A 15,057-nucleotide genomic window follows, 5' to 3' on the forward strand; every position below is an offset into this window, starting at 1 on the left:
CTCCGTCTCAGGACAAGCGCAGTGCAGTTTTACACTGTTAATGTTTGTCTTATTTTATTTTTTTATAATTAATATTTTTATTGTTATTAGATGATAAAACATAAATAGTACTTTATGTTTGACTAATATTTCTTAATTTTTTTCATAAATTTTTCAAATAAGATGGACGGTTAAACGTTGGATACGGATATCCATAGCTGCACTTATTTTTAGGACAGAGGTCGTATGTCACAATACGTACTGCCAATATAAACAAACTATATTATGGCCTGATTTAGTTCTCAACTTTTTTTCAAACTTTAAACTTTTCCATCACATCGAAACTTTTCTGCACACATAAATTGTTAACTTTTTCATCACATCGTTCCAATTTCAATCAAATTTTCAATTTTAGCGTGAACTAAACACACCCTATATAGGCCTGGTTTAGTTCCCAACTTTTTCATCACATCAAAACTTTTCTACACACATAAACTTACAACTTTCCGTCACATCGTTCCAATTTCAATCAAATTTCTAATTTTAACGTGAACTAAACACATCCATCATCTTTCTTCCGAAATGTTACATCGAGGATCATCTTTCTTCCCAAATGTTACATCGAGGATAGGATTAGTTGTGTTAGGATTCGTAGCATTTTGGGAGGAAGGAAATATGTATTATTGAAATGGGGCTGTCTGTACAGCAGTCGTTTGAAAAAAAGAATTACAGTACACCCGGTAGTACCGTAGTATAGACAATATAAAGTTGAGTGATAAAATTAGAATTGAAATATAAAAGGAGCGGTAAAATCACATGTCAATGTGCCTACAGTAGATGAATGGTTAAGTTTATCAAGTTTTAGATAAATTTCAAATACCCATAAAATTAATTTCTCTAAGACAGTCAGTACTTGGTGCTACCATATTATCACAGGCCCACAGAGTCACAGCACCTGCGGGTGCAAGTCATTTTCTTTTCTCCGGATATTCGGATTGGAAAGAAGTACTCAAGTATACTACTCCATGCCAAGAAGGTAAGGAGAAAGATCAAAATCCTATTTTCTTCGTCCCATGATAAATTTATTTTTATCTTCTTTCACTTATCTTAAAAGAAGTTTATTTTTATAGTAATCATTGCATTGGAGTTTATAAAAATAGTATTGAAAATAGATAAAGTGAGGATAATTACATGAGATTTAATAAAATAGAGGTATTATCATCTTTTTTGTGAAAATAAACTTATTTTGGGACGGAGGTACTGTTTACTCATTCCATCCCATATTATAATGGATTTTAAGTGAATTACTCCTGTCCAGATTTGTATTATTAGGATGTGTCACATCCACCTAAAATCCGTATTCCATTATAACATGGGATGGAGGGAGTAGAAAACTAGTATAGGTGGACTAGGTAATGATGTAATTCCTCTGTTGTAAAATAAAAATCTAGTACTACTAATTTTATTAATTTTATTTATTTTAGGATAAAGAGAGTAGAAATAGAACTATAGAGTTTTTTTTTTAACGAAGAGAGTGATTGATTGACGAATGAATTGTTAGTTACTGAAGGTATAAAAGCGGACACCCAAAAACCATTAACATATAATTAATTGAGTTTCAATTATTATAAACTTAGAAAATAGATATATTTAATATTTAAAAGCAATTTTTATATAAAAAGTTTTCAACATGTCGTTTGTCGTTTTGTAGTTTAAAAAACATGCTAACGAAAACTTAGGTAAAATCTTTATCTTCATGAGAAAATAACGGGGACATAGTATAGCAAATAAGCCTCGTTCAAGAAAGTCTAGGATTAAGATTAAGGCTCTGTTCACTAGGGGAGAATGGGAATCTGCACCGTGCACACGGAAAACGGAGTAGTCCATTAGCGCGTGATTAATTAAGTATTAGCTATTTTTTTCAAAAATGAATCAATAAGATTTTTTTAAGCAACTTTCGTATAGAAACTTTTTGTAAAAAATGCATCGTTTAGCAATTTAAAAGGCGTAAGTGCGGAAAACGGGAGGGGAGCGTTGGAACTTGCTCTTCCAAACACAGTCTAAGTATGCATATAAATGAGATAAACTATTAATGTACTATTAATTGAATCTTAATTATTAAAAACTTGAAAATATATTTAATATTAATTTTAAATCAACTTCTATATAAATGGTTTTCGTACGAGTTTAAAATACATAGTTAAAACAAGATAAATTATATGTATGTTAATTAAGAAAAGATTTGGAACTAAGCCAATATATATATTGTGTGGATCAGGTGACTTCGACGGTTTGACGTACCCCGTACGTGTTTCATTGACAAAACGGCAGAACGTCACTTGTTAATGTCTCCCTCTCTCCTTTTAAGACCGGGCCCGGGTGTTGATTATACTGAAATTTCGGTGAAACTTCGGCACCAGTCCTCTCAACTATCCCATCTCCTTTGCAGATGAGGAAGGAAACGCGAGCGAGCACCGGAGCAGAAGCCAGAAGGAGAGATCGATGGCAACGGAACAGAAGCCCGTCGCACCTTGACGTACGGCGGGCGGCGGAGCGCAGTCGCATGCGAGCTGCTCATCGCCGATGGGCGCCGGAAACGAAGGCCGCCGCAGCCAGCCATCCATCCATCCATCTTTTGGTCATAGCAACAGTACCGCACACCAACCGGCGGTGGTGCGTTGGGTCGATTCTTCACCGCCGCTCCTCGCTGAGTGACGCGGTGTTGAAAGGTTCGGTTTCCTCAATCGAGAGAATTCCAGATGTTGAGGTTAATTATTCCCTTTCCGTTTGATTCTCAAAGCTCCCAATTTGAAAATTTCTGTATGCAAAATATGTACGTATATATATACCTGATCTGGTAGTTGAGCTAGAGATCTTGTGCTTGTCTCAGTTAGATAATTGGATGGAAATTTTGATTTTGCAGGTATAGGTCTTACCCTGTAGGTTTTTTCGCTCCTACAGGGTAGGTCTTGAGTCTGGTAGTGGTAAGACAAAATTCAGGAACAGGGACGCGCAAGTAGCGAGAAGTTGGTAATGCAGAGGGACATGGATTTTCTAACCTTAGATCATGCCTCATCCATTCGTTTTGGATCGGTGTTCCCAAATTGATCACTGCAGCCTGCGAGGGAAAATGGGTAAATGCCGAGAAATTATTTCCCTTAGACTGCCGTGTAAGTTAAAGTAACAAGTAATTTAATTATCAAACGGGTGGACTACACGACGCGAAAAGACTTCTTTATTAAGATTAGTGTAGTCAATGCCTCAATGGTCAAGAGCCTTGGGGAAGACGTATATATATGGATGAATTATGATACTTCCTAGCTTGCTTCGTACGACCGTAAGAGCGTACGTACGTCGACGTGCATAAATAGCGTGTATAGGCTGCTTGTATATATCAAGCTAAACAAATTAATTAAGTTTGATTCGATCGCTTCCTTAACAGACCATCGATCATCTGTTGCTGGCAATGGCTTCATGGCTGGCCTACGTAGGGTTCGGATTCTTGACGCTCAACTCGCTACTAGCCATCAACAGGTCGCACGGAGATATCGCCGGCATAGCCTTCGTCGCCACGTCGTACCTCAGCCTCCTGCTGCTCTTCTGGTGCTTGCAGCAATACGAGAGGGCGCCGGCGAGATCACCGGCGAAATCGCGCTCTAAGGCCGGCGTCTGGTTCTCCTCGTCTCTCCTCACGGTTGTCTTCTCATGGCGAGTTTCAGCGTTGATGCCGTGGCCTGTGGCAGCCGCCGTTTGGTTGATGGCTGCGTCCACGGTGGTTGGAGGATTCTACACACTGTTCCTTTGGTCTGGTCGGCAGTAGATGGAAGAATATATATATCACGTCAGATAAAACTTCCAAACGGTGTTTGATTATTTGTAGCTTCAAAATTAAAGCTCCATACGTACGTGCTGTTTGGCGGCAAAAGGTTTACGTAACGTATCCAACCTATACCAAACAGTAGTGTTAATTTGTGATACCTTAATTCATACTAGATAGTTAAACTGTACCTTAGCAAATGATGTAAAAACATGGTGTTGTAATCTCTAAATTATTTCTATTGTTTTCGTGCTTTACCTTTACAGTATAGTCTATTAGATGTGATCATGTCCTATATATATATATATATATATATATATATATATATATATATATATATATATATATATATATATATATATATATATATACTTTATATGGGAAATAATGTATCTATTATGTAAAGACTACAATGAATATATGTTTTAGTTTGCTACAAATATCCTTGGGTGGATTTCAATTCTAATCTTATCGTCTTTAGGTTGATGCCAAGATTTATAAATCACGATCCGGTCCGACACAATTAAAATGTCGTTTAGACGAGCTATCCAACCATAGTGATAGCGCGACGATGATGGAAGTCTAATGGCCTTAGCGATCAGGTGTTCATCATCATCGTTGTTTTCCAACCCCATGTGCTTCAAGGACTTTGGGGGTGTCGAACATGATGTGTGGTGAGATGGCGGTGACGTGGTTGGGGCTATGGGCCATGGGATGGATGAGCGATGAGTGGGCCGGGGGTAGAAGTAGTCAATAAGAAAACCTGGAACATCTAGTCGGTTGGATGCCAGGAGGGTCATCATGCTTGCGATGATAGAAAGGGTGTCAAGGTAGAGGAATGTTGGTTATGAGGGGAAAAAAAGGCGCCACCAGTGTATCTCTGGTTCTAATATAGTGCAGTTTAGATATGACTAATTTGAATAGTTTGGAAAAGATGGTGAGGTTGGAGAGGGATAAAAGGGTCACGAGAGGGAGTAATAGTAATGTAACCATTAGACTAAGATCGGATGGTTCAAAATCAAATTTTGATAGATAGAGATGTGGAAAAGGAAACTAGAGTCTAGATGCTCTCATAGATACAAGTCTCCCATAATTTTGATACATCATTTGATCATGGTGGCCATCTCAGCATGTCTATCCTATCATCCATCAAAGCAAGTTCTTTGGAGATTGTAATATGACGTCGTGTCTATTTTCTCGTTCCTATGTTCTCTTTTTGATTTCCTCAAGCTCATTTCAGTCTCTCCACCGTACTACAAGACAATAAGGGGTTGATAGGAAACGTCTCACTTAGAACATGTACAACAATTTTTAATCAAATGCTCGTAACTTTACTAACTAACAAGGCAAATTTGATAACATGAGAGAGCGAGGGGAGAGGAAAGAAAAAACATCAATGTTAAATTTAAAATCATTTATTACCTTTCATAAAGGAATTTTGCTTTCTCGTAAGAAGGGTAATAAAAAAAATATTGTGATGGATTAATGGTTAAGAGTTGTGTTGTATACTCTCAGCCGTTGTGAGGGGATAGGTTCTGAAGAATGACATGTCTTGTACTCTTGTGTAAGAGTTTTCAACTCTGGTACTTATCCATAAGATAATTACAAGGAAAACACCCTGATGATCATCTAGCCAGGGAGACCATCCGTACTCAACAGGTCAAGCGTTGCCGTGACTCTTTGTGCTCACTGCTCAGTCAACACGTCCCAATGTATATATATCCAAATAGTTGCATAGGTGTGCTCAACTGCTCAACGCGGCCGCTACTCATGTTTGGCATTATCTCCCCCTGCGTGCTTCATGTAAAAGCAATGCTTGCTAGGAGTAGTTTCTTGATGATTAATTATGTAAACAGTACAGCTAGTTAACCTTTGCCATGTTGAAATTAATTCGGTACTCCTGCTAATTAATTTGCTAATTTGATACGGCGCCTCTCCATCGATCGCGCCGGGCAAGCACACGGCGCGCGGGATGACCATTTAATTTGTTCGTGCCAGTGATTTATTTCTGTGCGCCCCAAAATTACTGCATGCAGCATCGCCGCGGCTTCAAAATTGCTGAAATGCATGAAGCTTGCGGTGACAAATAAATTAGCAGTGACGTGTGGCGTGTACTGTACTTGGTGAGAAATGTATGAGAAGAGGATTCCTACTGTACTAGTGATATTAGTAATGTTTATTGTCAAAAATAAAATAAATATAATTTTCTTTTGATTATGGCCGTGTTTAGTTGTTTTCGAAAAAAAATTAACGTATACACACATACATTTAAAGTATTAAACGTAAACTAATAACACAACAAATTACAGATTTCGCTTCTAAACTGCGAGACAAATCTATTAAGCCTAATTAATCCGTCATTAGCAAATATTTACTGTAGCACCACATTGTCAAATCATGGTGTAATACCACATTGTCAAATCTTGGCGTAATTAGGCACAAAAGATTCATCTCGCAATTTACATACAAACTGTGCAATTGATTTTTTTTATCTATATTTAATGCTCCATAAATATATCCAAACATTTGATATGACGAAAACGTTAGAAGTTTGAAGGGAACTAAGCACAGGAACCCTCCTCCCCCTCCCTCCCTCCACCTGTTTCCTTTTTTTGGCAACGTATTACTTTCCTATTTTAGTAAATTTATGCACCTAAAGTTTGTACACCTCAAATTTACACATCTAAAGTTTAGAGACCAAAAGTTTATATATCCGATTCAAATTTGAATTTGAATTCAAATATTTTTAATATATAGTATTTTTATACATCTAAAGTTTATACACCTAAAGTTTATAGACCTAAAGTTTATATATCCGATTCAAATTTGAATTTGAATTATATCTAATTCAAATTTGAATTTGAATTCAAATATCTGATTCAAATTTGAATTTGAATTCAAATATTTTTCATATATAGTATTTCTATACACCTAAAGTTTATATATCCGATTCAAATTTGAATTTGAATTATATCTTATTCAAATTTGAATTTGAATTCAAATATTTTTCATATATAGTATTTCTATACATCTAAAGTTTATACACCTAAAGTTTATATACCCGATTCAAATTTGAATTTGAATTATATCTGATTCAAATTTGAATTTGAATTCAAATAATTCAAATATTTTCTATATATAGTATTTCTATACATCTAAAGTTTATAGATCCAAAGTTTATAAGTCAAAAGTTTACATACCCGATTCAAATTTGAATTTGAATTCAAATTTTTTATACATATTTTTTTCTAACTTTTTGTTTTTTAAAATTTTTTTTGTGGTGTACTGTAATAGTAGGAGAAGAAGGGGAGGAGAAAGGGGAGAACTGGGAGGAGTGTCTATGGGGGGCGGGACCGATCAGACCCCCAAGCTAAGCACAGCCTACGTTAGAAGTAAAGCATAACTGTAATCATATGCTTACGTAGCTTGGAGCGCGTGACCAAATCGTCGGTCGCTGATCCCGCGTTGACTCAGCGTGTTACCCGGAACCGCCATTGATTAATGGTCCGTGTTGTGCTGGCCCTCACTGAAGATCCTATCCACATGTTTAATATGTTAGTGGGCCAAACGAACGGCGGACATACATGCTAATAGGGCCGTACGAACCGACGAGTAAATTACTAATGGGGCCGTAGTGCACCGGGAAACCGACATATATACTGTATTTTTTAAAGAGTAAACTTTAGAAAACTGTAACTATAGTAATAAAGTTATAAGTTTATAGGAATATTAGCAACATATATATATTTCAGTTTGTTATAATGATAGTATGAGAAATTATCACAAGACTAAATCTTTTACATGGTATACTGCTACAGAATATACAGATGACAACAATAAGCTTGAGAACCAACGATCATTAATTACCTCGTTCCGTTCAAAAAGGATCATTACCTCGTCATGCGTATCGATATACATCCACTCGTTAATCATATCATACTGATGACAACAGTAAGCTTGAGAACCAAGGTGTGTTTAGTTCACGTTAAAATTGGAAGTTTGATTGAAATTGGAACGATGTGATAAAAAAGTAGAAAGTTTATATGTGTAGAAAAGTTTTGATGTGATGAAAAAGTTGGAAGTTTGAAACTAAACTCGGCCATACATGCACCGACCTAGCTTCAACCCGACGCGCAGGCAAGCGCGGCCTATAAATGCATGCTAACAAACCATGATCCCATTTCCAGTATTTGTCGCCGGCTATATAATATATCGGACGTCCAGACGACGTCACTCTTTACTCCGATCCGTTTCATGGCATCAGAAGCTGCTACGACCTGCATCGGGTTTATCCTCCTCACAGCAAGCTCGATCGCTGCGATCCACAGGTCACACGGAGAAATCACCGAGACGTCGTTCATCGTCGTGTCGTACCTCAGCCTTGTGCTGCTCTTCGTGTTCCTCCGCCGCTTCGAGGCGGCGCCGCGGAATTCGCCGGCGAGGGGCGGCGCCAAGGCCGGCGTATGGGTCGTCACGGCGCTGCTCGCCGCGGTGTTCTCGTGGAGGGTTTCCGCGCTCATGCCGTGGCCGGTGGATGCGATTATTTGGGTGATGGCCGCCTCAACTGTTCTTGGGGGATTCTACGCCTTGTTCCTTCATCATCCCGGCGTAGACTGAAAATGATCGATCGACCGATCGACATGCTGAAGCAATGGAACAGTTAACTCCTGTGTAAATATCGTTACGTACTGGCTGCTAGCTATTGGATATTGCAAATGTTTGGTTCTTTCTATACATGTATATATACATATCTAGCTTTACTTTATATATACATAAACCATTGTACATGTACAAATGTTACACAAAATGTATTAATTGTAGTAGTAGTACTTAATTTCGTCTTCGACTACTTCTTATAGCTTATCCACCTTGAGGTACTGACGCATTCACTGACGTTGCTTATACGTAGTACTAGTACCAATGCTCCTGGGCCTCGAACCGACTCGAACGGTCGAACCCTCAGACCAGATCACGCGGTTTCGTCTCCCATACCGGTCTCCCAATCATGTGGGGCTGTTAGCAGATCAATGCTGGAAGGATTAAGTCCACATTTACTCCCCCAAATAATATAGGTATATATGATTTGTATCTCCTAATCGTGATATTAAAATCGATGCAATTTGGCTCCATTAACAGTTTTAAGAGTGGTTTTCGCTGATGTGGCACATTGATTTGGTCCACTTGTGTTGATGCGCCAGCCTAATTACAAATTAAAAGTAGGGCCCATATGTAAGTGAATATGAAAAAAATAAAAAACTGTGAGGCCAGAATCCTGGTGTAGTATTAAAAGTTTAATATAAATAAATATGTGAAAAGAATATGTTGAGGTTATAGTTTCTTTAATGATAACACTTAAAAAAATAAATGATTTTTTTTAATAAGACGAATGATTAAAATAGTTAACGGCGTGTAGTATAAGCTAAGAGTTGTATAACAAATCTAATTGAACTAGCACGTATAAAATTGTGCGGGGAAATCAATGAGCTAGTAAGAACGGGACCATAGAACTATGCCCATGTTCTGAATTATAAGGAATTAAAAAGACCGTAGAAAGTAAATAACATTTGAGATCGACCTACCTAGTCCGTCACTGAGTAAGCAGTGATTAATAATTAAGTTATCTAGTTTACTCCCTCTATCTTTTTTTTTAGAAAAAAACCCTCCGTCCTAAACCAAACCTTTATAATTCCATCTTTCTAGATTCATGCTCTCAATTTGTTTAGAAAGAGGGCGTGATTTACATACAAGTCAATCCGTACAGACATTTTCTCTGTCAAAAAAAACCAAACTTCTTGAGATAATAAGCATATTTAGTTTGTGTTTTTTGAAGTTGTTTTTTTTTAAACAGAGGATGTAATTTATAAGCAACGGCACATACATTTTAAGCAGGATGACAGGAACATAATAGTATTACTCTCTTCATTAAAAAAAAATCTAGTATGGTATGTGACGTACTACGAATCTAGATTGTCTTCTATTCAAATTTATAGTACTGGGACGTATCATATCATGTGTTATGTTTAATTTTTATGGGACAAAGTGAGTGTAGTATTTAAATTTGCAGTATCATATCTCTTGCTAGATTTATTTTTTATGGGAGATTACTCCTGTTACTGCTTGCTTGGAAGTACTCCCTCTGTCTCATTTTAACTGCAACCATAAGTTTCCGTGCCCAATTTTAAGCGTCTGTCTTATTTAATTTGTTTTGTAATTAGTGTTGTTGTTATTATGAGATGGTAAAATATGAATAGTACTTTATGCATGACTTATATTTTTAATTTTTTTAAAAAAAATTATAAATAAGACGGACGATCAGTATGAAAACATAGCTGCACTTAAAATAATGGGACGGGGGAGTACTACTACAGTCTGTCGCTATCTCTTCAGTCTGTACCCAAGAAAAACCACCTGACCGGTTGAGCATGTCCCACTCCGCATTACTCTACTTATTTCGCAACAGATGCAAATGGCGACGTATCCATGCATGCGATCGATAATTAGCGGCCCATATTTAAGCACACGTACAGGGAGGAAAACATGACACCGTTCGCAGGATTAATATGTGATAAATAATTGGATGATACCTGATTAACAATGTTTGTTCGGACGAGCTTAATCACGCTAATAGTTACTTATATATTTTACGAATGGCTATGGCCACGTTGAAATTGGCTGCTCCTTGTAATGGGCTAGTACATGCCACCTTTGCACATGAACGTTGTAGAGACTACTCGTGTTGTCCTTCCATGACAACGCTTGTTGTTGTTGTAGGTATTATAAGCAGATAATTTATACCATCTTTAATAAGGTACTGACATGTATTAGTATTATATTTTATAGTGTAAAATTTAGTAGTGTCATATAGATCTCTCAAATTTTAGTATCTAGTATAGTCTATAGATACTTTTTCATGGACTGTAAAATATATATCTTATTGTGTGAATCGTACGCCAAAAACGTAGAGTTCGTATTTCCACATAACACAATTCTATTTCTGTCAGAAAAAAATTAAAAAGGGCCTTAGTTTTGTTTGTGAAAATGTTGAAACAAAAAATTATTAAAAATTAGCTCTCACGACGTGCATTTCCACTGAAGATTCTGCAACTTAACATGGAGTACGTCTTTCACAGCTAGGAGCAAGAAGCCGCAGGATCATTTGATTGGACACAGCTAACTAAAAGCTCGATGTGAGCCAGCCCTTTGGAATAATCATCTACTTTGTGCATCCAGCTTTGTTCTGCACGACTCTGGGATCATCGATCGATACTATCGTTAGCTTCGCTGGAAACAGGCAGCTTAGCTAGTGCTGATCATATCGCCGGCCGGATCATATGACTAATTCTACTTTGCCCAGTTGGAAACCTGACATGAAAGCCAGCCCATATGCAAGTCATTGGAAGCTGCAACACATGCAGCTGCTGCCGCAACGGCCACAGAAAGCAGCATACAGCTTTGTTCCTACCCCTTGACGCCTTGTTCGGTTACGACGCCTTGTTCGGTTACACCCGGATTTAATCCGGACCAGAAATGACAAGTGTAGTAAGAAATTTATGATAAATGGATCAGAAATGGATCAGAACTTCAGCCTTTTCTACCTTTTTTTTTAAAAAAAAAGAGTGATGTACGATAGAAATCCTTTGGATGCTCTTTCTTGTCTTAGATGGCTGCACACCGTTGAACCGACTATCACCGGGAAAAGGTTTAAATTTTTTTTTCTATAATCTCCCTAGCTAACTATCATGACATCTACTGACTTCTGCTGCTCAAAACCCTACCAAAGTTGTTGAACCACCACACCGTCGTATCCAAGGTCAGTAAAAAAGATGATATCGACACAATGGCAGCACATATGTACCTGAATGTCAAAACCGTCCAAATCCTTGGGTTGAAAATGTAATGCTATAAGTGAGGAAATGCTCAAGAATCTCTGTTCGTTGGTGTCTTCAGGACATGAACTATGTTCACTGCCCCTGCCACTCTGCTGCTAGCTCATCAGACCCTCCACTTTCCCCTCTGAAATCTAGGTGAAAATGATATCGAGAGACTGAAATTTCTTGTTGCAATGAGCAATATATACAAGTAATACATATAAATTAAGAGAAATAGCATGATGTTGTAATGCACATGGCACCAGTACCATTGATGTATAGATTCAATTTATTTACTTATGATCAGCAAGCATCAGAGAAACGATCGAGGCCGGCTCAACCTGAAACCATATAAACATTAGACGTATGTTCTTGTCCTGCACTTTTTCCCCCTGTAATGCAATCGAGGAGAAAATGTGAGATAGACCTTGAAATGTCCAGGTGAAATCAACACATATATATACAAGTAAGACCAAACAAATCATGTTGTAATGCATATAGCACCAGACTTCATTTATTTATGATATGCAACACTCTCACAGTGCATCCGGCGATCGAGTCGATATCAACCACCACATAATTAACCTGACCGATATACAACCTGAAGCCATAAAAGCAGTAGACCCAATGGAGCAGTAATCTTTTCCGATTTTGCGATTTGATCATCCGATCATGGATCGATCGATCACTTGTCCTCATGGATGAAGAAGCCGTAGAATCCACCGACCACGGTGGCCGCGGCCATGACCCACGCCACGGCGGCGACGGGGAGCGGCATCAGCGCCGCCACCTTCCATGTAAAGACGGCGGTGAGCGATGTGGCGAGGATCCAGACGGCGGCCCTGATCCGGCCCCTCGCCGCCGATCCGTGCGGCGCCTGATCGAACTGGCGGATGCACCAGAAGAGGAGCAGCAGGTTGAGATAGGCGAAGGTGACAAACGCGATCGCGCCGCGATCCCCTTCCGCGCGGTAGATGCAGAGCGCGAAGTTGATGGCGAGGGCGACGAAGCCGATCAGGGACGCCCACGGGACGCGGCGCACGCCGCCGTTGCCGCGATTGCTCGCCGGCGCCGGGGGATTCAGGAGGGGATCGCTAGTTTTCGTCATGGTTCCCTCGCCGTGAAGGGTTGGACTCACGCGGTGGTCAAAAGTCTAGTCTCTGCGTTCGCAGCACTCAAAACGGAGCGATCGATTAGACAAGCACCAGCTAAAATAAATTAAAAAATAGATTAATATGATTTTTAAAACAATTTTTTATAAAATTATTTTAAAAAAATACACAGTTTAATAGTTTGTAAAGTGCACGTGCGAAAAACATAGTAAAAGTTAGAAAAGTAGTTGACAAACACTGCCTTATGCTCGTGGGTTACAAGGGATCTTGTTAAATCGGTCTTTTTCTAGAGGTATTTTGTCATTTGTTTTTTTACGTATCAGTTCTTTTAATTGCAAGGATACGAGGGATTAAATATTTTTATATGGGATAAGTGTATGAACGGGTGAAACTTTGGTAGTAGGGATATCGGATAATAGTGTTAAAACCCTAGAATTGAAAAGTGTATATGGGATAAGTGTATGAAGGAAAACCGAACATAATATCGATAATTTTATTTGACTAGTACGAGTATTTAAGTTTATAGAAAAATTGTAACGACAGAAAATTGATACATGCAACGAAAATTCGGCCATCTCCAAGAAATTTGTCCCATACAAATTCATCCCTTCTTTTCAAACCTTATTTGATTGTTCCACGTGAACATCTTTTATAGTCTCCATTGTTTTCGTACGAAGGCTTCTTTAGAATAAGGTTGGAACATAGACAAGCACATAAAGATACGAAAATATAGTAATATAATGGGAATCTGTGCTTAATAAAATAGATAATTGAAAAACGAAAGTGTTGTTTGAAAGGAATTGATCATTTAGAGCTAGCCTGATTTGACTTGGGCTTTTCAAAGGATTGAAAAAACAAAGTATAGTTCTTTGTTTCTTTTTCTTATACACATTTGTTAGCTTCTAAGGTGGAATAGCGACAATTCCTATTGAATTTCAAATTCTACGTTTTTCTCCACAAATCCTTCAATCCGATCAAATGATGCCTAAATAAATTATTTTCTAAAAAAAAGGATGCACCCTCTTTCAGGCTCACACGTATTTCTTTTAAAACAAAAATTATCTAGGCTACGTTGTAAATTATTTTTGGGACTAGCTATATTTATGGCGCCATATTTTTCACTAAAAAATAGTCGGTATGTATTTACATTGTAAGTCTCTAAATTACATATGTAATTTTAGTGTATTTACAATGTAAGTGCTAAAATTACATATGTAAATCCCAAAATTATATATGTAAGTGATATGTAAGTGGGTGTAACTAATATGTAAATTTGTATAAATATATAATTACAACAACAAAGTTGACTGCTACAAACCCATAGCAGTTCCGGATCAACAAATAAAGTAAGAAAATTGCAAAGGGATAAACAGGTGGAGAAACGGATGTGTATCGTGCACACGATGCCCAGCATAGCGCATCCCAGCCGTTAAAATCCGACTGTACTCAGCCACATAATGTGGCGATACTTTTTCAGCAAATCCGTTATTTTTAGTGAATTTCAGTTTAAGGCTTCTTTTGTAACTATTATTTAGCCCGTGCTTTTTAGGCCTTGTTTAATTCTAAACTTTTTTTTTTAAACTTTCAACTTTTCCATCACATCAAAACTTTCCTATACACATAAACTTTCAGCTTTTCCATCACATCGTTCCAATTTCAACCAAACTTATAATTTTGGTGTGAACTAAACACACCCTTACTTTGGGACATTTTTAGCCTTTTCTACACCCTTTTAGCCAATGGGTGTGTTTAGTTCCAAAGTTTTTTTTTTCCAAACTTCCAACTTTCCATCGCATCAAACATTTCATACACACACAACTTTTCAGTCACATCGTCTCTAATTTCAACCAAATTTTAAACTTTGGGCCAATCTAAACACAGCCAATATTGTTATTGTTTATGGAGGCGGAGAACATCAAAGTTGACTATGAAAATAAGAGTACTATAAAGAGAAGACTATGGTAACGGGCTAAACTTGATGTTGAAGAAAAGAGTACGGGACCCGGTAGAAACAAAACAGTAAGACAAAATAATTCAAACTAAAAAGTACAAAATAGAAAGGATTTATAACATGGAACCTTGGTGAGAATAGGTTATCTAGTTCGTTTCAATTTTTTTTTAGTCGTCATCCATCTGTACAGAACAACTTAAATCTAACCGTCTTAAGGTCCCGTTCTTTTCTTCGATAAAAGTTGAATGAAGATAAGATTTTTGTGGCACATTTTTCAAACTGCTAAACGATGCGTTTCGTGCGAAAAATTTCTATATGAAAGTTGTTCTG

General features: G+C 37.7%; 2 protein-coding genes and 1 long non-coding RNA gene across 4 annotated transcripts; 2 read left to right on the forward strand and 1 right to left on the reverse strand.

Moving 5' to 3' along the window:
• Positions 1 to 2,381: 2,381 nt before the first annotated feature.
• On the forward strand, positions 2,382 to 4,053 carry LOC127775949 (uncharacterized). 2 transcript variants are annotated; one of them, XR_008018079.1, is made up of 3 exons: positions 2,382 to 2,746; positions 2,903 to 3,113; positions 3,422 to 4,053. It is a non-coding gene; the product is annotated as an uncharacterized LOC127775949 (long non-coding RNA). The 2 variants fall into 2 exon arrangements; XR_008018078.1 differs by lacking the exon at positions 3,422 to 4,053 and having other exon boundaries at positions 2,903 to 3,292.
• A 3,778-nt stretch (positions 4,054 to 7,831) lies between these two features.
• LOC127777712 (uncharacterized) lies at positions 7,832 to 8,633 on the forward strand. The gene has a single exon (XM_052304325.1). It carries the CDS (start codon positions 7,955 to 7,957, stop codon positions 8,411 to 8,413), a length of 459 nt encoding a protein of 152 aa, XP_052160285.1. The 5' UTR covers positions 7,832 to 7,954; the 3' UTR covers positions 8,414 to 8,633.
• Positions 8,634 to 12,145: 3,512 nt separating this feature from the next.
• Positions 12,146 to 12,843, reverse strand: LOC127777262 (uncharacterized). The gene has a single exon (XM_052303833.1). The coding sequence runs from the start codon at positions 12,770 to 12,772 to the stop codon at positions 12,350 to 12,352; it is 423 nt and encodes a 140-aa protein (XP_052159793.1). The 5' UTR covers positions 12,773 to 12,843; the 3' UTR covers positions 12,146 to 12,349.
• Positions 12,844 to 15,057: the final 2,214 nt, after the last annotated feature.

Source organism: Oryza glaberrima, chromosome 6, assembly GCF_000147395.1.
Source record: "Oryza glaberrima chromosome 6, OglaRS2, whole genome shotgun sequence".
In the NCBI taxonomy this organism is placed as follows: domain Eukaryota; kingdom Viridiplantae; phylum Streptophyta; class Magnoliopsida; order Poales; family Poaceae; genus Oryza; species Oryza glaberrima.